Below are 23,808 nucleotides of genomic sequence, written 5' to 3'. Positions count from 1 at the left end.
TGTCTTGGCAACACTCATAAGCCAGCAGAAGTTAATGTCATGACAACACACATCCTAAACAATGGATGCCCAAGCCTCTTTATCCGATTTTACAGTCACATCAATGTGAAGGAGAAACTCAGCTTCATGAACATTCCAAAGGCCATTCCCCCTCACCTGAATGTCTCAGCTCTAGCCAGAGTCAACTTTGAAGAAACTAGGAGAGACTGTAAATAAATGGTAAATGCACTGCATTGATATTGCACTTATCTAGTCTATCAACCACTCAAAGTGCAATACAATGAATGTGTCACATTCACCCATTCACACACAGATACATAAATACACTGGTGGTGGAGGCTGCCATTTAAGGTGCCAACCTGCTCATTAGGAGCAGTAAGCGGTTCAGTGTCTTGCTCAAGGACACTTCGACACGCTCTCTGGAGGAAGACAACACCAATAGCTGGGTTGCCACACTGCCATTTTGCATACCCGGAAGTCCTCTTCCAAATAATAGAAACTACGCTCACAGGCAGCTTCTGTCTTTTCGGCGCATGCTAGACAAGAAAGGGGACATTAGAGTGTAATTTCTCAAGTTTATGCAGAAAATGTTGTAAAACAACCATGCAGAGCTGGCACCGCCGAATGAAGAAGCAAAAGAAAGCTGGTATTTTATTTCTTCTTTTCTTCATCTTCCGATGTATGGGGTCCACCACCCACAGAAACCTGAGGAGATACGTGTGGTATTTCACTCAAGTGATCAGTTTGATGAAGATTCGCTGAACAACGTGCTACTTGCAAGGCCAGACCTTAATAACAGCCTTTTAGGAGTCCTCCTCCATTTCCAAAAGGAACATGTTGCCATCACAGCAGACATACAACAAATGTTTTACTGTTTTGTTGTTAAAGAGGATAGAGATGCATTGCGATTTCTCTGGTACGAAGACAACAACCTAAGCAAAGACATGGTTGACTACCGCATGAGAGTTCATGTCTTTGGTAACCGACCTTGTCCAGCTGTGGCAAATCTTTGGACTGAGAAAGGCAAGAAGGGAAACAGAGGGCAGTATGGCAGTGATGCAATGCACTTCATAGAAAGGGATTTCTAGTATGTTGATGTCCTGAAGTTTTTTCCGACTGAACCCGAAGCTATTCTTGTTCTGCAAAGAGCTCAGAAAAATGCTTGCTCTATCCAACATTCATATCCACAAGATTGCATCCAACAGACTGGAGGTGATGAATGCCTTCCCTGTTGAAGATAGGGGCTATGGTCTTGGATTTTTCCGAGGATGAGATTCAAGTTCAGTGCAGCTTGGGAGTTAGTTAGATTGTCAGTTCTGATATATTTACATTTCAAGTTCCACAGAATCAGAAACCCTTCACATGTTGTGGAGTGCTTTTGGCAATCAACAGCCCATTTGACCGTTTAGGATTTCTAGCCCATATGACAATAAAAGGTAGACTTCTTCTCAGGGAGCTCTCCAGCAGGGGCCTTGAATGGGACAGCCCCTTGCCTCACAAAAAGTACAAGGGATGGAAAAGATGGCAAGATTCTCTGCAAGATCTTAAAAAGCAGCCTGTGTATCATTCTCCATATCTCAAGCCAAGTGAACCCAACCTGTGTGTTCTCAGGTGCTTCTGTTCAAGCTATATCTGCTGGAGCTTACCTGAAGGTCACTCGCCGGAGGGGCCTTAGTGAAGTTGGCTTCATTTTAAACAAGGCCAAACTAGCTCCTGTATCAGAGCCTACTGTTCCCAGACTCGACCTCTGTGCTACACTACTTACTGTGGAAATGTCTGAGATCATTGTGTGAGAACTTGACATGAACATTGAGAGTCACCTTCTACACTGACAGCAAAGCCATACTAGGATATATTCATAATCAAAAAAGACTATTCTGTGTACATGAAAAATCATGTGTAGCGAATAAAAGTCTTCTCAGCCAGAGCAGTGTAATTACATTCCCACTGAGCACAATCCTGCTGACCATGGCTCTCAATCAGTGACCGCATGTCACCTACCTACTACTAATTAGCTGTCTGGTCCAGTATTCCTGCTGAAAAATGAGATTACAGATGAAAAATAGGCCCAATCCAAGCTCATCAACCCAGAGTCGGACAATGAAATATGCTCTTAAGTGACCACAATCACTACCACAGTGTCAAAAGGTACTTTAAGAACACAACGCTTTGAGCACTTTTCCAAATGAGATTCTCTAGTCAAAGCGGTGGCTCACCTTCGTCACATCGCTCACAGCTATGCTAGGAATGACAGCAGCTGCACTGAATGGCACTTGTATAAGGAGGCGTTCACAGAAGAGGGTCTAATCAAAGTGGAGCACGTTATCACATGTGTGTAACATGAGGTGTACACAAAAGAAATCAAATGTCTTTGAGTAAAACAAGACCATCCAATAGTTCTCTTTGAAAACTTTATCCAGTCATAGACGATGATGGCTTCCTTTGAGTGGGAGGATACCTCACAGTCTAAGCTGCAAAGACACGAAGCAAATCCTCTCCACATTCCAGGCAAACATCATGTGGCTTTGCTGCTCATTCGTCACCACCACATATCAGTAAAGCATCAAAGATGGCACATAACTGAGGAAGCTGTGAGATCAAGTGACTTATGGATTATTGGGGGTAAGAGAAGTATAAGTAGCATTACACACATGTATTATGCAGGAAATGACAGGGTTGGATGGAGAAACAGAAATGGTAGGCCTGCTCCCAGAGCGCTTGCAGATGGATTCCCCATTCTCATATGCTGGGCTGGATTCTTTTGGCCCCCGGGAGTTACCTGCATGCCCCACCAGAGGTGGACAAGCCTATAGTAAGAGATGGGCTGTTCTGTTCATTTGCTTGTCACTGAGCAGTCCATATTGAAGTTATAGAGAGTATGAATTAAAAGTTAATTAGTTAATTAGTTAAGAGTAAATATAAAAATAATATAACTTTTAATAATATTATCCTTCCATTCCATTATCCAAACCGCTTATCCTGCTCTCAGGGTCGTGGGGATTAATCATATTATATATAATAATATTATAATAATGTTGAGCACTACCTGCTCAACCAGAAATGCCAGTGGGTTTTCAACCACTTATCTCACATGGGTGGGGTGTGGGAGAGAATGATTGGCATAGTACAACATATCCTTCCATGCACCTGCAAGCTGGAAATCCAAAGTTGATCCACCATGTCCTTACAACTCTGATGGTGGAGGTTTCAGCTATCCTCAATGCAAGACTGCTCGTGCCTATCACTTACAGCCCAGAAGACCCACTAATCGTGACCCCTTCAACTCTTCTCACCCAGAAAATTAGTGTTTCTTAAGTTCCTCCTGGAGATTTCATGAAGGGTGATATGTTCCAACAACAGCGGACGAGAGTTCAGGTCTTGGCTGACATCTTTCGAGCTCAATGGTGTCAAGAGCACCTAAGCACACTTCAAAGCCGCCAGAATTGGTTCCACAACCGGTCAAACCTTAAGGAGGGAGATGTTGTTCTGATGAAGGATAATCAAGTCAGAAGGAATGAATGGCCATTGGCATTATTGTGAAGGCCCTACCAGATAAAGACGGAGTTGTTCGGAAAGCAAAGATGAAAGTAGTCCTGAACAAGATAATCAAAACCTCCTTCAGATCCATCTCCGAGTCCTGTAGCATAACTACACGATAATTTAAATCTTGCACTCGTTGAAAATGGGGGCACCACTTTCTAAAAATAAAGAAAGTAAAAAAAAATCAAAGTCACATTGGCTTATAAAACGAATTTGGTTCTGTTTTCATATAATCTAGTCTTAGTATTTTCCCCGCCAGTCCATAAAGTGTTATTTACCAGTCTGTCCATGGAGTGGTGCCATTTGGGATTGGTTGTATGACGCATGTCTCCAGTGAGAGTAGGCTATAGCAGCCTGATGGGAGATGCCCGAGACTGATATTTCTTTTCACCCTTGTCAAATTTGTAGGCTATTCATTCATATCAGGGATCAGATAGAGAGCGAGGAGGAGGGCTCATGTTTGTGTTCTTTGATGCTAATAGCCTAGTTATACAAGTGGGGGAAAACGTTGATCTAAAGACAGAATGATATCGCCAACGTCTGTTCTTTCATTTCCCACAACTTGTGATTCCTCACATGGCCTCACTTCATGAGTCATTAGGCTAAAGGCCTATTGCTGATTTAAATATCAAAATATCTAATAAGCCATGCCTTTCTGACTAGACCAAGCTAGTCTGACTGGCTGGTGATGAAACTCAGATATTTATCCTCTTTGGAGTCATTACCAGAGCTAATGATGTCCATGGCTCTTTGTGTTCCGATGTTTAGCAACGCCCGTCGTTATCAGAGCTATTGATGTGCATGGCTCTTTGTGATCCGATGTTAAGCAGCGACGGTCGTTGGAGGTGTTAGTTTCGACTTCATTAGTGCGCCATTCAGTGGTCATGAGTCGTTGGAGCAGTTAGTTTCCTGTAAACCCCAGTGTGGAGGCTCCTGTCTGGACAAGAACATTAAGTTCACAAGGGAAGACATAAAGAACAACAGTTGGCCCTTATTGGACTGTGACATCCACATTGGGGAAGACAGGAGCCTCCACATTGGGGTTTACAGGAAACCTACACACACAAACCAATATCTACTTTTCGACTCACACCACCATCTGGAACACAAACTGAGCATCATCAGAACTCTGCAACACAGAGCTGACAATGTGCCCAGCAGCACTCAGGCCCAACGGGAAGAACACAAACACCTGAAGGGAGCTTTAAAAACCTGCGGCTACCCCAGTTGGACCTTTGTGAAAACTGCAACACGTTCCAAAAACACCATCCGGGTGAGCGATGAGGAGAAAGGGAACAGAAGGAATAACATAGTCATCCCGTATGTTTCTGGGGTCTCCGAGAAACTCCGGAGAATTTTTAACAAACACCGCATCCTGGTATACTTCAAACCCAGCAACACACTCCGACAAAGACTGGTTCATCCCAAAGACCGTGTACCACACACCCAAAAAAGCAATCTGGTGTATGCTGTACAATGCAATGAGGATTGCACTGACCTATACATAGGAGAAACCAAACAACCACTACACAAACGGATGGCCCAACACAGAAGGCCAAACTCTTCAGGACAAGACTCAGCAGTCTATCTACACCTAAAGGAGAAGACACACTCCTTCGAGGACAGCAATGTACACATTTTGTACAGGGAAGATATAGATGGTTTGAAAGAGGGGTGAAGGAAGCCATCTATGCGAAACTGGAAAAACCATCCCTCAACAGAGGAAGAGGTCTGCGACACCACCTATCTCCCACTTACAATGCCGTCCTTTCATCTCTACCCAGGAGACTCAAGAAGCCTAGCCTCCAAGAACAACAGTCGGTCACTAACGGCTCCAACGACTCATGACCACTGAATGGAGCACTAACGAAGTCGAAACTAACATCCCCAACGACCGTTGCTGCTTAACGTCGGATATCAATACCTCTGATAACGACGGGCGTTGCTTAACGTCGGAACACAAAGAGCCATGGACATCAATAGCTCTGATAACGACTCCAAAGAGGATAAATATCTGAGTTTCATCACCAGTCAGTCAGACTAGCTTGGTCTAGTCAGAAAAGTACGAACTGATGAAGCCTCTTGGATGAGAGGCGAAACGTCTTCACGGATATATACCAAGTCCAGTTGCACTCGATTCAATTCCTTTGGATATTATTTATATACATTTAGCAGTCAACATTATTAAATTAATTGTTAGTTAATGCTTATTACTGTATTAACGTTAAAAACATTAGTTAACTGTTAATTACCTTAGTTAATGCTTATTACTGCATTAACTACTATTAATTAATGTACCCTTATTGTAACACGTTACCAAAGTATCAGTTGTCTTGTTTTCAATTCCTGATATTCAGTGGTGACTACAAAGGTGAAATTTCAAGGCCACTTTCAAAAACTGTCAATTTATAATAAAAGGTTCCATATACTTTCATAAACATAAACACTTATTATTGGTACCATACTTCTAAGTCATTAATGGTTAGTTTGAGGCCTTTAAATACTTTTAATTTACAGCACTTTCTAACTGTTAAAAAAAGTAATATATGATTATTATAGAATTCTGAACACATAATTAAAATATCGTATTTCAAAAATTGCACAAATAAGTTGTGTCATGGCTTTACAGGTTACAAGCCATATCTAAAAACCTATGGACTAATTTATAAAACCGTTCAACAACTGACAAGTGACATTGTTACAAAAAAGTTGTGTTTAGCCAAATGTATCAAAGGGTTCTTGTGTTTAGCCAAATGTATCAAAACGTTCTTGTTTAGCCAAATGCATCAAAGAGTTCTTGGGTTTAGCCAAATGTATCAAAACGTTCTTGTGTTTAGCCAAATGTATCAAAGGGTTCTTGTGTTTAGCCAAATGTATCAAAGGGTTCTTGTGTTTAGCCAAATGTATCAAAACGTTCTTGTGTTTAGACAAATGTATCAAAGGGTTCTTGGGTTTAGCTAGATGTATCAAAGGGTTCTTGTATTTAGCCAAATGTATCAAAGGGTTCTTGTGCTTAGCCAAATTTATCAAAGGGTTCTTGTGTTTAGCCTAATGTATCAAAACATTCTTGTGTTTAGCCAAATGTATGAAAGGGTTCTTGGGTTTAGCTGAATGTATCAAAGGGTTCTTGTGTTTTGCCAAATGTATCAAAATTTTCTTGCGTTTAGCCAAATGTATCAAAACGTTCTTGTGTTTAGCCAAATGTATCAAAGGGTTCTTGTGTTTAGCCAAATGTATCAAAGGGTTCTTGTGTTTAGCCAAATGTATCTAAGGGTTCTTGTGTTTAGCCAAATGTATCAAAGGGTTCTTGTGTTTAGCCAAATGTATGAAAGGGTTCTTGGGTTTAGCTAAATGTATCAAAGGGTTCTTGTATTTAGCCAAATGATAGACCAAATTTAGAAAAAATCAAAAAAGAAAAGTTGTACCAAGCTTCCAAGAACTTTAATCTTCTTCCTCAATGCATCACCAATCTGCCTCACAATCTCGCCTCTTTTGGGAGCTGGAATCTAGAGGTGATAGGAAGAAAATAAGGGGTGCAAAATTACTTCTCCAGGGCAATATATCTCAACGATACCTTGATAAAATCTATTCAACTGTACTTACATCTGCCCACACTTTCCAAGCTTCTCTTGATTTCTGGACAGTTTCTTCATATTCCGCCATGGTTGCCTTTAAAACAAGAAGACTGTACAATAAGCTTTCCACTAACATTTTATTTGTTAACATTTTATTGTCTTGCTACTCTTAAAGAAAGCTATTTTGTGGGACAATGATTTCTGATTCCTGTAAACCATGTTTCTTAACCGCCATATTCCGTAGTCACAAAGGCCAAATAATTCTGTCAACAAAAACATTTTAATTGATACCTTATCCAATTGATAACAAAAACAGTCTGGAAAAAAATATTCAACAAAAGCTAAAATGACCTAAAAGGCTTTCTGAACAAATGTTAGATTAATTTTGATACACAAAATACCAGTTTTTCCTTGGATGGTAGACTGATTACTCTTTTAATCTAACAAAAAAAAATCTAATGGCCGCTTTGAGGGATTAAATCTGTGCAGTTTGCTTCCTCTGGGTTAAAACACATTTACGATCCAACCCCCACCCCCCATTTGCCAATGTAATATGACAGCATGAAAGAAAAAGAGACCTTTTATAACACTGCTGACACATGTGAGGTCCAACACCTAAGAGCCAAGACACACGAAACCGACTATTGGGGAGAAAGGCCGACTATTGCGTCGCCTCATGTCGCCTGCCATCTGAGCCAAAAAGTAACACTTGAACACACAGCAGACTACAGCTGGTGGCCATATTCACTAGCTTAGCACTGATTTGCTAAGCTGAACGGCCAATCAGAGTGATCTCTCTCACTGACGGGCTCCTGCTGATCCAACATGCTGAATCAGCTGAAAAGCTGCCAACAGGGGTCCGACTATGTAGTTTCGACGCTGTGGGACACACCGCCAAACTAGGGTCACAGATGCTCACCGATGGCCCGACACTGGCCGACGGTCGGCCGTCAGCCTGGTGTGTCAGGGCCCTAACAAGTAAAATATGACCTGGGTAGAAAAGCAAAATGCCAGTGTTTCCCAACTGAAGTCTCTGAGCAGGCTTCTGACGAGCTTGGGTGTACTGCAATCTTTGGGCCCCAACCACCACACCCTCACTTTAGTCTTGCTTTATTTATTTTATCCTTTATTTTCATTGTTTTCAAAATGTGAATGAGTGGGGATGGGCTGAAAAACAAGTGCTCACATACTCTAAGCCCAGCAGTCTATGTATTTCTACAACTGACAGTGTTGTTTGTGGAAGACCACTTTCCTGTTAGTAAATAATAGTGCCATCACTGAAATTTTGAGGCAGAAAATGCAGCCATAGACATCTAAATAATATGTGCAGTTCTGTGCCTGCCATTTAGTTGCTATGATGTCAGCCACCCCCACCCCCACCCCAAATCTCTAAGATTATGCTCTATTACTTTATTAGCATTGTAGGGATTACTTAGAAAACAATAATGCTGGAAATTGGCTGAAAAATGCAAGATCCCTTACGTATTTACTGATTTGTCGTCTGATATAGCTAGCTTGTCAAATATCAAGTGATCTGACACATACATGCTCTTGGTTGAGAGGTTAAATTTGTACACTGAAGATAATCTGTCCTCTGCATCTTCCTGTCAAGCCACCCACATACATGTCCCCCCTCACCATACCCAGAAACCTCCTCTTTGGCCTTCCTCTTTTCCTCTTGCCTGCCAGCCCCATCTTCAGCATCCTTCCCCCAATATAGCCAGCATCTCACACATGTCCAAACTATCTCAATCTTGCCTCCAACCTCAGCTCTCCCTCTAATATACTCATTCCTAATCCTGTACTTCATCACTTCCAACAAAAATCGTCAACTCTGCCACCTCCAGCTCCACCTCCTGTCTTTTTGTGAGTGCCACCGTCTCCAAGGTGGCACTTTCCAAGGTGAGGGACATCATTATGGAGGAGGACGAAACAATGGTCTCTTATGATGTTAAGTCTCTCTTCACGTGCGTTCCTGTTGATGAAGCAGTGGAGGTAGTCTTTATGAAATTACAAAACGACCCCACCCTTAGCAATAGACCACCCTTAAAACTGACCAAGTGTGTCTGCTGCTGAAGCTGTGTCTTCAATCCATGTACTTCACTTACAGGAGGCAGTACTATAGGCAGAGGCATAGGTGTGCTATGGGTTCCCCAGTCTCACCTGTAGCGGCCAACTTGTACATGGAGGAAGTGGAAAAGAGGCTCTGCTGTCTTATCCAGGGACACCACCTAGCCATTGGTTCAGATTTTTGGACGACACGGGTTAAAATTAAATCTCAGGGTGTAGCACATTTCACCAACCACATTAACTCTGTGGACACCCACATCAAGTTCACCAGGGAGGATGTGAAAAATTACAGGTTAGACTTCTTACACTGTGAAACTGCAATTGGTGATGGGGGACATTTGATTCTTGGTTACCATAAACCAACACATACTGATCCTGATCAGTACTTAAAAGTTTGACTCTCATCATCCACTGGAGCACAAACTAGGAGTCATCAGGATGCTGTACCACCGAGCTGACAACGTCCCCAACAACAGAGCAACCAGGGAAGGGGAGAAATCCCACATTAAACAGGCCCTGGATAAGTGTGTTTATCCGAACTGGGCATTTGTCAAAGGCAGGAAGACGCCCAAACAGCGCACCAGTCAATCACCACTGGTGATTCCGTATGTGGTGGGAGTGTCGGGAAAGCTGAGAGGCGTATTTTCCAAACACTGCATCTAAGTTGCTTTCAAAACCAAAAACACACTGCGCAAGAAGTTGGTCCACCCCAAGGATCGGGTCCCCCAACACAAACAGAACAATTAGTGTACACTGTTAAGTGCCAGGAGGATTGCCGTGACTTGTAAATTGGGGAAACTAAACAGATGCTGGTCAAGAGGATGGCACAAAACAGGAGAGCTAACACATCAGGCCAGGACTCCACAGTCTACACCATCTACAGACCAGGAGTCCACAGTCTATACCATCTACAGACCAGGACTCCACAGTCTACACCATCTACAGGCCAGTGGCCACTCTTTCAAGGATGAGGATGTGCACGTCCTTGATAGGGAAGAATGCTGGTTTGAACGGGGAGTCAAAGAGGCCATCTATGTGAAGAGGGAATGACCATCCCTGAACCGACGGGGGGGGGGGGGGCTAATTGCACAGCTGTCATCATCTTACAATGCTGTGACTGCAAATATTCCCAAATCCTCTGTGAATAATACACAGGGCCATTGTAACTCAAGTTAATGGTCACACCCATATCTGCATATGAAACTGGTCGTTGGTTTGGGTTATTATGCCACTGTATTGTTTATAAGGGTGGGATACCTGCAGTCAGGTGAGACTGAAGAGGTCACTTAGATGATGATGAAATGAATCTGTCAATAAATGCTGTGTCCAGATGAACTGATTCAACCTTCTTTAACGGAGGGAATATAGTAACTTGTATTGGTTCATCCTGAAAACCAGCAAAAGTCGATATGCTGGTGTTCCTGGCAAAATAACCTCTGAACTACCAAGAACAACACAGTAAGATGACATATGGCAGAGCCATACAACTGACTGGATATCAGTAAGATTGATATTTATGTTAATATTAAAAAGTGCAATCTGGGCGTCCAGGTGTGTAGCGCCGCATTATGTAATAACGCCGCATTATGTAATAATGTAATACATTTTCACATCATTATGTAATAACGCCACATTTCGTAATAACTTGCCACATTTTGTAATAAAATTCTTGAACGCAATATGTAATAAAGTTTGCCGCATTTTGTAATAAGTTGTTACATATTGCACCGGTTATTACAAAATGCGGATGTTACACTTTTTTATGAAGAAAATGTAATAATTTGGTGCATTATGTAATAAACCACCAAAATTTATGTCTTGATTTGAAAAAAACATAACGTCAGAACAACATTGATTTTAAGCATTCTAGCATGACTCAACTAAGAATTAATTTTTCTAGTAAGATGTTTCATTAGTCAAAACTTATTCAAATATAACTGTTTATTATAATCATAGAGAATGTGTTTGAATGTTCAGAGACAAAAACTGCACTACATGCGTGTTACAGACACAAACATTATCAGTGCACTGAAATGTCAGGAGACATACACACATCTGCATTATGTTATGCATATATATGTGATAGAAAGCAGACAAAAGACAGAAACAAATATGGAATAGAAAAAACTTTATTCCAGTTCCATTTGTGTTAATGCAACATAGATGTCCTTTTCAATAGTGGTTAACAATAGTATAAACTGACTAAAAACAGCCTAAACAATCTTTCAAATCAAAATGAGATATTTCTAATCATGTTATTAAAATAAAAAAGAAGGCTACCCACACTTGCCGATTAACAAAAAGATTTGCAATATTTCCAATATACAAGAAATTTACTTACGACTTGAAAAAAAAACATCTTCTCTAGTAGCAACAGTAGAAATACCTTTTCCTCCAAAATAAACTTCTCTTAAAACAACCATCACTTAGTAAGATTAAAGATAAACAGTCAGAAAATTATTGAACTAGGTACAACAGACACATACTGTTCAAGGTTAAATGTGATCTGTCACATTTGGAAGTTCCTCCTATCATTCTTTTCTTTATTCATTCACTATTTACATCATATCTCTCCTTCCTTCCCATACTATGTTTTCCAAAAAATGTCCTTGATTTTGAAATGTCCACAGCTTGTGTGCCTCAACAAGACCCAGGCCCTCATCCACTTGCTATTTTTTCCAAATAGCTCCTTTAATCTCGCTGAGAGACCACTCCCACGTCCAGCTGATTTATATAGCTTCATAATACTAATGACACTGTCACTGTCATGTTCCAACTGAAGGCTTTCAGCTAAAGATTCAATGATGTAGATTTGAGGAAGAAATCGTGATGCAAGGTCTTGAAAAAGTTTAGAAACCCTGTTGAATACACCGAGCATTGACATGTCAGCATGTAGTGTCAACTGAATAACATATGCAAGCAATTCTGTCAGCAGGTTGGGCATGTCACAATTTCCATCATCATATAGAAGGGCATCATCATGGGATATATCCAGGGAATCATGATGGTGTTCATCCAGAGCACAGTCATCTGGTTCATCCGTGAAATGGTGATGGTTTTCAACAAATGTAGCATCACGGCATTCATTCAGGGCATCATCATGGAGAACATCTGGTTCATCATCTTCTTGGTTTGATCCATTCTCATATCTTTGACATGTCCTTTCCCTCTCAGCTTCCACAATATTCTCAATGAATGAAGACACTGACCCCTCCAGACTGAGATAATGTGCTCCATGCTCCTCTGCAATATGTCCAAGGACCAGCAATGGCAAGCTTTCTGAGTATGTGTTAGACTGCGATATAATAGAAGAGGCATCAGTTCCCAGTGTGGAGGTAATGAGAAATTGGACATTGAAAATCTCAGCTGCCCTTTGTCGTGTGATGTGATCTCCGTAGGTCCCAAATTGTGACATGCTATCCAAGTATACATCCAAGTCATTTCCATCAACATAGTGAGACAAAGGTGTTCCATTTACGGTAAATGGATTAGACCTGAGATCTTGAACTATTTCATCCCTTAGGGTTGCTGCTGATCTGAATATTTCTAATGAAGCAAGCTGATCAGCTATGGCACTAAACTGGCAATTTCCATCGGGTGCTGTGTCAAACCGTACACTCACGTCTAAGGAGTTATAGTCCCTCAGTCTGTCTTCATGTGTGTATGTCATCAAAAGTGGATGCAAAGTTAGAACTGACTTCGAAGATTTAGAGCGCTTTTTTTCTCGTTGCCGTGTTGTACTGGTCACATCAGAAACAAAGAACAATTTTTCTTGCACTTTAGCATCACCAGGAATCTTGAACTGAACTTTTGTATTTTGAAAGCTTTATGTTACGTTTCATGATCCTACCAGGCAACACGCGATACCGTTTTGAAACTCGATGGGCACCATCTTTCACTCTCACCAAAACAGCTTCACTGACATGATAAACAGATGGAGGATTTTGTTTAGATGCATGCTGGATCATCCGTTTACTGCAATGCTCAGTGGCTTTCTTTGCCATTTGTCTTTGTCTTCTTCGTTTTTCCTCAAATCTGAGCCGCTGTTTCAGGGAGGGTAAATTACTTTGTGGATCATTCGTGGATTGTTCACCAATGACACTGGATGGAGAACCTGCCAGGGGATACATCACCGTGTTACTTTTTCTCCCATAGTATACTTGAAATGGAGACATCCAACTTAAAACTTCCTTTGGGTCTTCATTTAGCACTCGGGAATATGACGGCAAATGTTCAACCCAGTTAACCCCTTTCCTCTGACAATTCACAAGGTCATACATGATCTTTTTCCTCAGCACTCTGTGGGTCCTCTCTACCTTTCCTTGGCTTTGGGGATGGTACGGTGAACTCTCAATTATTCTCACTTGCATTGATTCCATCAGCCTTCGCACAGCTCCTTTAAACTCTCCTGCCTTGATCATGCTGCAAAACTTGAGGTGGGCCATGTTCAGTGTAGATATCATAAAGATGTCTTGCAATCTCTGAGCTGTCTTTACTTTTTAATGGTTTAAGCCATGTGTATCAACTAAAGACATCAATCACAGTGAGGATGTATCGATATGTGAAATGGCCATGCTTGATCTTCCACTTTCCCATATCAAGGAGGTCAATCTGATGCCGATCCTGTACTTCTTTGGCCCTGATGGGCCTCGGTATGGGTTTATTTCCAAATCTAGCCTTGTGGAGTTGGTAGCGTCTGGAGCAGTCCAGTGTTTTTTGAACCTTTCTTTCACTAATGCCAGAGTGTTGCTCATTTAGTCGCTTATTCAGCTTCCTCGCACCTGATCCCTTTGTGTCATCCAGACCTTTTTTTACAATGCCACCAACTGCAGACTTCGTAGCTACTGGCTTCCCGGCACATAGCAAGGTCTCTCCATCCTCGCTCAGAGAGTAGAGATTCCCATTTCTCCACAGTCTCACCAGAGCAATTTGTTGCACTCTTGTACGTGCATTGACAGGAACATTGAACTCTCCCTTTAGTTTCTTCACAATGACTTCATAGACATCTTTAGTCATTGATTGTTGTTGTCCATATCCCATGCAGACAACCCAAAGGGTACAGGCCAAAATTATGCTGAACTGTAGAGCTGTCAAAAAATATTTTGTTTAATTGAATATATCACGTTGTTGTATTATGTTATAGCGGTAACTTACAGTAGTTTGCTGTTATTGGTCCCCGAAATTAATCTTGTCATTTCAGAAACTTTCTAAAACCAATCTAGCATCTGCTAGTTTAGCTTATCATTGCTAATCAGATCATGGTTACGAACTTAAAAGTTTGGGCTTTAATCTGTTAGCATTTCATATTAGTTGCAAATCAATCAACATACATTTCTGAGAGATTCTCTGAATCTGAAATCTGATATTTGTTCATACCTTTCATCGTGTTGCCTTTCAAATATCTTCCATCTTAAGTGGTCAGAGGGCATGGCAAAACTGAAGCCAAAGTGTTTGGATCTCCCCCTGGTGGCTGGCTTTAGTACACACACACATGCTATCACCACTATGTTGTGAACCAAACCAAAAAATAATGTATAATGCTAGTCCAGTTAAGAGAATTTTAATTTTTCCTAATTGTTATACATATTATGAATGCAGATAATTTTGATGGTTTATTAAATTAATTAAACTGCATTATTTTTTCTGTTTCATATTTGTTTTTATCTTTTGTCTGCTTTCTAATCACATAACATTTGTTTAACATAATGCAGATGTGTGTATGTCTCCTGACATTTCAGTGCACTGATAATGTTTGTGTCTGTAACACGCATGTAGCGCAGTTTTGTTCTCTGAACATTCAAACACATTCTCTATGATTATAATAAAGTTATATTTGAATAAGTTTTGACTAATGAAACATCTTACTAGTTTGTGAAATTAATTCTTAGTTGAGTCATGCTAGAATGCTTAAAATCAATGTTGATCTGACGGTATGTTTTTTTCAAATTAAGACATAAATTTTGGTGGTTTATTACATAATGCACCAAATTATTACATTTTCTTCATAAAAAATTGTAACATCCGCATTTTGTAATAACCGGTGCAATATGTAACAACTTATTACAAAATGCGGCAAACTTTATTACATATTGCGTTCAAGAATTTTATTACAAAATGCGGCAAGTTATTACGAAATGTGGCGTTATTACATAATGATGTGAAAATGTATTACATTATTACATAATGCGGCGTTATTACATAATGCGGCGCTACAAGGTGGCATAGCGATCTATTCATTTGCCTACCAACACGGGGATCACCAGTTCGAATCCCCATTACCTTCAGCTTGGTCGGACGTCCCTACAGACACAATTGGCTGTGTCTCCGGGTGGGAAGCCGGATGTAAATATGTGTCCTGGTTGCTGCACTAGCGCGTCCTCTGGTTGGCGCCTGTTCAGGGAGGGGGGGGAACTGAGGGGAATAGCGTGATCCTCCCACACACTACCTCCCCCTGGTGAAACTCCTTACTGTCAGGTGAAAAGAAGCGGCTGGAGGCTCCACATGTAGCAGAGGAGGCACGTGGTAGTCTGCAGCCCTCCCCGGATTAGCACAGGGGATGGAGCAGCAACCAGGACAGCTCAGAAGAGTGGGGAAATTGGCCGGATGCAACTGGGGAGAAAAAGGGGGGGAAAATCCCCCAAAAAAAGAAAAAGAAATTGCAATCCACATGTTTACATATTAAATGTTTATTACGACTTTGAGTTATCTAAGTATTTTCAGAGTGGGAGAGCCACAGATTTATTTTTTATATTTCTGCATTTTAGTTTGTATGATTTGTTACTGTTACTGTCTGGAGCTCAGTAAGATGCGTATTTATTTTCATATTAATGTTCACACCAGGCCTGTTGTTCTGCAGTGCTTTGTTGTTCCCTTTTCAGAGTGTATTAAAAAGTTAAGTCATGGTAATTATATTACCTGTTTACAAGGCTTAAAGTTAAATCAGTCAATACCCCCCCCCTTTTTCTCCCCAATTGTACTTGGCCAATTACTCCACTCTTCCGAGCCATTCCAGCCACTGCCCCACCCCCTCTGCCGATCCGGGGAGGGCTGCAGACTACCACGTCTCCTCTGATACATGTGGAGTCACCAGCCACTTCTTTTCACCTGACAGTGAGGAGTTTCACCAGGGGCACGTAGCGCGTGGGAGGATCACGGTATTCCCCCCAGTTCCCCCTCCCCCCTGAACAGGCGCCCCGACCGACCAGAGGAGGCGCTAGTGCAGCGACCAAGACACATACCCACATCCAGCTTCCCACCTGCAGACACGGGCAATTGTGTCTCTAGGGACGCCTGACAACCAGTCAGTATTCTATTGTGATTGAAGGTTTTTCGTTTTACAATTAAATAGTTAAATGAAGATATGTTATTCATATCAGTTCATGCATCAATTCTTCTCATGTAATCATAAGACGTAGGCCTGGCCTACAGGAAAGAGCAGTTTACATGTTGACTGATTTGTTGGTCACACTGTAAAATGATTTATTTCTGTGTTTACTGGATAACACAGAAGATAATTAACTTTAACAAAATATCAAAATATTGGTCTAAAAAAAAATCACGATTAGATTATTTTCCCAAATAGTTCAGTCTTACAAGGCGTAGGGTTAGAGTTGCTGTTAATCTGATTTTTACTTTTCGAGACTGCTACAGTTGGAGATACTACAGGAAGCTGTGTGGCCATCGATGTCATACCTGCAACTTCACATTAAAGGCGTAAAAAGTTCTGACGTGATTTATCTTGGTTTCATTTTCTTTACATAACAGAAATCTGCACTTTTAATAGGGGCGTGTAGCAGTTTCATATCCCCTGCACCTGTTTTGCAGGGGTAAAGTCAGTGACCGTGGCTTGTGTTTAGCTCCGTTAGTTGGCCCAATGGCAGGCGTGAACATAGGATGACCCAGTCTCTTGGACCTACTTGATGGCAAAGCTTTCCATTTGTCTTTGGGCTTAGCACCGATTTTCTTTCACAGTACTTCTCTGTCGGCACTGGTCCAGGTTTAGCCCTGCCGAGTTTCAGAAATCTTAGTCAGCCGGTGTTAAATGAGGTCCTGCATTCAGGGCGGCTCACAGAGGAGACCCAGTCAGAGGCAGTGTCAGTCTGTTTTGCTTCTCTAGTGCAAATATTTCACATTCCAGCACTGCGATCTTCTGTAGTGATCTGGGAAAAGATTTGCATCTTGATAGGTCCGGGGAGGGAGAGTCCAGAGTCATCATATAAACCAATGGTTGTAATATTAATAAACTGCTCTACTGAGCAATGGAGGATAAAAAGTTAGAAAAGTGGATGACTGCTGCTTTAAGATATAATAACTGTAAGGATCCAGTTTTTCACAGTCAACAGCGTTTACAGTTTAGGTACATTAGCAAGAAAATAGGAAAATATGGACAGAAATGAGAGTTTACGGAATACAAGTGTGTGAATGACAGGAAGGACAGTGGAATGGTGACGATACAAGGAATTAGGGATGCACCGAAATGAAAATTCTTGGCCGACACCGAAAACCAAAAATGAGGAAACCAAGGCCGAAAACCGAAAACTGAAACACCGAAAGAAATTATTATGTCAATTATTAGAACCATTGCATTTATGGCTATGACTGTGTACTAACCTCACTAAAATCAAGGCATTGCAATTCAAAGAATAAATCAATTACAAAAGTATGAAAATATTTATTTAGCACTGACATTACAACAATGCACAATATAAATTATAATTCAAAACAAAATGTTTAACTTGACCCCACTCATGTATACATTAAATAATAATGTACAGGCCTATAACTGACTGGCCTGCTGAAAGATTGTAAAATTAAATATGTTCTCTCATAAAAACACAAAGTGCATTTAAGTCAAGTGCCTTTTACATTTTTCTCTGTAGGACTACTACAACAAAGTGCATTCAGAACAAGTGCAACTGCTGAAAGATATAACAATAGTTTCTCTGTAGGCCTACAACATAACAGTGTATCAAAACAAAGATTGCCATAGCCTGTAGGCATTTAACAACAACAAATGCACCAAGGATTGTGGATGTGCAAAGTGGAAAACAAATATTTTAACAATAGACACACGTCCATTCTACTTCTTGAGGTAAAGTGGCAGGTTTTTCTTGATGAAGAGTAGCTTCTCTGCTTTATTACAGTGAAGTCTGTTCCTCTTCTCATCGAGAACATGAGCTGCAGCACTGAACAGTGTCTCGCTGTCAGTGCTTGTGCACGGAGCAGACAAGTACTTGTGTGCCATCTTTGCCAGGTCAGGAAAGTGGCCATGGTTATTTCTCCAGTAGGCAAGAGGGTAATCACTTCTGGAGATGGGGACTTCAGACAGATAACCATCCAACTGTTGAGCGGTTGAGCTTGTTGTCTGCCTGATATTTGAGAAAGATAAAGGGCCAGTGCATAAACATTTTTATCAGATAAAATAAAAACTGTCTAGCAGAAAAATAAACTCATCTGATAGTCACATATAGTAAGCCAGAACAGAATAGCCTACCTATTATTTGGGGCACTCTCTTGCAGGATCTCATTGAACATATCAGACATGGAAGGTGCATGCCCCTCATCTGGTGCAGAGAGACGAGTCCTTTTTTCTGCGCTCTGCTCTCCTCCCACGCTGATGCGGACAACCAAGCAGGTTGTCCGCATCCATCGCAGCCTGGATCATTTTACGTGCGCGCTGCTTTAATCCCACATCCAAGTAATGATCCTTATAACGCGGATCAAGTACAGTCGCGATGAAGTGCAGAGGATCCGAATAGATCTCAGTGAAACGTGTGTTGACAGACTCTAAGAGTGTGCTTTTCATTGTTTTCACTCCGTGGTCCGTCTCAACCTCTTTGCTTAGAAGACGCTTTGGTGCCGCAATTAACGGAATAACGTCTGCTACAGATACATCAGCGGAGCGGATCTCTTTAGTTAACTGCTCAAAGGGGGAAAGAAGAGAGAGAATGTTCTCTATTAAGACCCACTGGTGTGAAGTGAATGTCGTGATCTGCGCTGTGAGCTCATGAGCTCTTGATCTGAGCTCGTGATCTGTGCTGTATGCAGCCAAGACTCGCTTTTGCGCAGAGGCTTTCCAGCATGTAAAAAGTGCTGTTCCAGCGTGTACTCACGTCTTGTTGAAACCGTTTTATTGGTGTTCCAAACTGATCTTGCATAGACTGTAAGCGGGAATAGGCCAGCTGAGAACGTTTAAAGTGGCCAACAATTCTTCTGCCTATAGCCAATACATCTTTTACGCTGCGCTGAGACAACACTCCCTCATTCACAGCCAGATGTAGTGTGTGGGCCATGCACCGTATTCCTTTCAGCTGGCTGTCTTCTATCGCTTTTGCCATATTTCTTGCATTGTCACTGACTATGGCATGCACTTTAGATCGGTCGATATGCCAGGTGTCGAACATATTGGCGAATGCAGCAGAAATGGCTGCTGCATAATAAAATGAACAAATTACGAACTTTTGAAATAAATTCTGCCCATCCTCAGATGAAAAACTAGCTAAACTTGCAGCCCAAGTTTGTGATCTGTGCTGCTTTTTATACATAAAATTCTGAGAAATTATCATTTTTAATATGGATATTATGACCAAGCGGGTAGAGAGAGGCATTCTCTGCACATTTCACTCCGCTAAAACAGTCTGATAAGTCCAGAAAATTCTATCACTTTACTGTACTGCAGACTTACAGAGCAGGGGATCACAACATGCAAGTTATATCACAATATTACTATAGAAATCCCAGACTACATGTAGTCTCATATCACCATATCGACATCATATCAGTATACTGCCCAGTGCTACTGCATACATTTACTCACTTTACAGCATTCTTTGATAAAAAAAAACTGCAAATTGAACAATGCCATCATTAGTGCTGCCCCCCCAACCTCATTTATTTAATTGATCACTCTCAAAAAAGTTAAACGTGCCACTATAAGACTGAATGGAGAATGGCAGTTTAGCAACAAGCACTGGTATCAAGTACATTTTCATTTGTCTCTGTTACTTCTGAGTGGGGGTCAATACCACAAACTCCTAGCAGGTCATTTCGGATATTTATGGGGCCAGTGATGCACTGGCATGGCCTAGAGCCAACACTTAATCTAACAGCAGATTGATGTTGTGTTGAGAAAGACCATACTGACATACGTACCTGCCGTACTCTGGCTATGGGCTCATTGTTGGCGGGGCAGAATGATGTGACGACCTGGAAGACAGAACACTAATTAGAACACACAACTCCATCTCCTGTTAGAGCTGGATGAAAGAACACTAATTAGAATACACAACTCCATCTCCTGTTAGAGCTGGAAGACAGAACACTAATTAGAATACACAACTCAATCTCCTGTTAGAGCTGGAAGACAGAACACTAATTAGAACACACAACTCCATCTCCTGTTAAAGCTGGAGGACAGAACACTAATTAGAACACACAACTCCATCTCCTGTTAGAGCTGGATGAAAGATCACTAATTAGAATACACAACTCCATCTCCTGTTACAGCTGGAAGACAGAGCACTAATTAGAACACACAACTCTATCTCCTGTTAGAACTCGAGGACAGAACACTAATTAGAACACACAACTCCATCTCCTGTTAGAGCTGGAAGACAGAGCACTAATTAGAACACACAACTCTATCTCCTGTTAGAGCTGGAAGACAGAGCACTAATTAGAATACACAACTAGAACACACAACTCCATCTCCTGTTAGAGCTGGAAGACAGAGCACTAATTAGAACACACAACTCTATCTCCTGTTAGAGCTGGAAGACAGAGCACTAATTAGAACACACAACTCCATCTCCTGTTAGAGCTGGAAGACAGAGCACTAATTAGAACACACAACTACAACACACAACTCCATCTCCTGTTAGCGCTGGAAGACAGAACACTGATTAGAACACACAACTCCATCTCCTGGATAATAGGAAACGCATTGTCGAGCACATTATCAATGACATGATCAATTAAGGAAAAATAACATTTATAACATATATAGGTTTAAGTACTTTGTGTTAGTAAAAAAATAAAGCCACATAACTATATTAACACAGATCATCTTTCCCTCTTTTTCTGACTGAATTTAACTCAGTGCTCAACTCTCTTGCTCTTTCTTACACACAACAGAAAAAGTGACAGCTTCTTAGAATATTACAGAAACATCTGATGAACCCCCTGATGTCAAATGAATTTGATTTGTTCTGTTTTTTCCTTTATTTATTTTAATATTTTTATTTATTTTGTATTGTTACTCTAATTATTTAATTTCAACTTATTTAGAATGTCATTCATCTCATATATATTGATGTTGTCAGTTCGCCTGTATTGTGTGTTCTATGATGTAATATGTACATTGTCTTGCTGAATAAACTTTAAATAATTTTGTATTTAGGGGAGCTATCTCTGGATTATGTGTGTGTGTGTGTGTGTGTGTGTGTGAGAGTGTGTGTGTGTGTGTGTGAGAGAGTGTGTGTGTGTGTGTGTGTGTGTGTGTGTGTGTGTGTGTGTGTGTGTGTGTGTGTGTGTGTGTGTGTGTGTGTGTGAATTGTGAAGCACTTTGAGTGGCTTTTGCAGCTACAAAACCACTATATAAAATGCAACTTGATTGACTGATTGATTGGTTGATTCACTGACTGATTGATTGATTGAACGTTAAACTCGAAAATGGCTGAAACACGTTTGACAACATAACAATGACAAGCAGAGGTCGCTGCAAGTTACTTGTAGCTTGTCCCACGAAAAAGTTCAGATATTTTTAACGTGACAGGGAAGAAAATAAAACTAACTGAATTTACGACGTCCCTCCACCAGCTGGCAAGCATGTCCGTTTGGAACAGGTGGGTATGAAGGGTGACGCTCGCTTAACATTTCATGAAGTTTAATCGATAAGTCAGGAGGACCACGAGCTAGCTAGCAGGCCGCGTGGGGAAATACCTTTAACTAGCATTATTATGTTATTAGCATTACACAGCTAGCAGGTGTTTTAGCAGACGCTGCGTTAAAGCCACACGTAAAAGTTTGACAAGTAAGCAACAAAACTGCAGTGTGGCGAGCGTAGGGCTGCCGTGTGTAATGTCAGCCTGTCCACGTCAGTCGGAAGTTGCCCCACGCTTTGCTGCGTCCAGCAGCCGGACATCCACAGCTGTGTGGACGTTGTTCTCTTACCTCCCCTTTGCCTCCCCATGCCCCGTTATAGACGCCGTCGTTCTCCTCGGCCAGACCCAGGTCTTTGAGCCAGGCGTACTTGGGCTGGTTGATCAGGAGTGTGGACATGGCGGCGGTTCTCTGGTACGTGTTGAATAAAACTTGTCTGTTTCGCAGCGCTCTGTTCCAGGTAATAACCACAGCCAGCGAACGTTGCATGGTGGGACACGGCACCCAATACACGACGTGAAGGACAGATTTCCAGCAAATACCGCTCTAAACCCACAAAACATCCTCAAAGCCCATTGGTCGACGAAGGGCACCGCCTTCTCGTTGGGTGCGCTCGTTTTATAGCGCAACACAAAGCCTTTAGTCCAGCAGGAGGGGCCCTCAGATTTTGAGGTACCCCTACCCGAGTTAGAACAAAACACAACCATGTTTTTTCATATCCCATATGTGTCCCATTAATGAAATGGATGGTTGTGGAACTTTATTTTTGTGGGAAATACGTTTTTTGGGCTATTCTTTAGACCTACCCTAATATCTGAAAAAGAGCCAAATTGGGCCAGTCCGGGTGAGGTGACAAAAGAGCCCATAATTTCATAATGCTCACTCAGAATTTGCATCAAATTTGCTGTGGTTTGACCCAAGTAACTGTCCAACAACACCAACGAGTTAAAATGTAATTTTTCCAAAGAAATGCTCGAATATTGTCCTGCAAACATGACTTTATTGTAGGTGGAAATTGTTAGTCTAGCAGGAGGGGCCCTCAGACGGTGATGTACTGTACCCCTACCCAAGTTAGGACAAAACACAACAATGTTTTCTTTTTATCTTCAGGATTTCCCATTCAAGAAATGCACTGTTGTGGGACTTAATTTTGTGGGAAATTAGTGAAATCAACTGAAGAAGTGATGCACCCCATAGAGCCAATAAAGATCTTTCTGGGGGTGCAAGGGTTACAATGCGCAGTCTAATTTTCCAGAGGACGCTCTGATCCACCTATAGTTCTGTGTGAGAGTAGTCAGGTATCTTGTGCACATGGATTACCTGAATATATGTTGATAATTTGTTTTAATTATGTACTGTTGACCTCTAAACACAGTGATGAATAGGCGGAAATTATTTTTCATGGTGAATAACACAAAACCTTTTAATTTGAACAAAATCAAAAGGTTTTGGAAGTCAATATCCTTTTCATTTACCATAAGCTATCCCTTCCTGACAGAGATATATTCATTGTTTAGTGTTAATTTGGGATATGCAATCCATATCACCCTCTGAAGTCAATAGGGTAATGAACAAAATCCAGCACCACATTCCATTCACACTCTCAAACATGGATTGATTGCTCTTTGGTGTGCCTCCTTGTTTTATCCCTTGTTTGTTAAATTCCAGCTGCCATTTTAAACTGCCTCTTCCAGAGGATTGTCAATGTTATGTGGCAGAAATTAAAAAAAGAAAGAAGAAACCA

The 23,808-nt window shown here is 41.2% G+C and overlaps 1 protein-coding gene across 1 annotated transcript in view; it reads right to left on the bottom strand.

The window, feature by feature from the left end:
* aldh7a1 (aldehyde dehydrogenase 7 family, member A1) overlaps window positions 1-22,592 on the bottom strand; it is a 49,199-nt gene extending 26,607 nt beyond the window's left edge. The window contains exons 1-4 of the mRNA XM_056290491.1: window positions 22,356-22,592; window positions 20,337-20,390; window positions 7,144-7,209; window positions 6,966-7,046 (exon numbers count right to left, since the gene is read on the bottom strand). Of these exons, the coding sequence (XP_056146466.1) occupies window positions 6,966-7,046; window positions 7,144-7,209; window positions 20,337-20,390; window positions 22,356-22,553 (399 nt within the window). The 5' untranslated portion in view covers window positions 22,554-22,592. The remainder of the gene's footprint in view (window positions 1-6,965; window positions 7,047-7,143; window positions 7,210-20,336; window positions 20,391-22,355) is intronic.
* Between the last annotated feature and the right edge of the window lie 1,216 nt (window positions 22,593-23,808).

The sequence above is a fragment of the Lampris incognitus genome, chromosome 12 (assembly GCF_029633865.1).
Source record: "Lampris incognitus isolate fLamInc1 chromosome 12, fLamInc1.hap2, whole genome shotgun sequence".
Lineage (NCBI taxonomy): Eukaryota > Metazoa > Chordata > Actinopteri > Lampriformes > Lampridae > Lampris > Lampris incognitus.
Note: the sequence above shows the minus strand (reverse complement) of the source record. Positions and strands in the feature narration are given on the sequence as shown.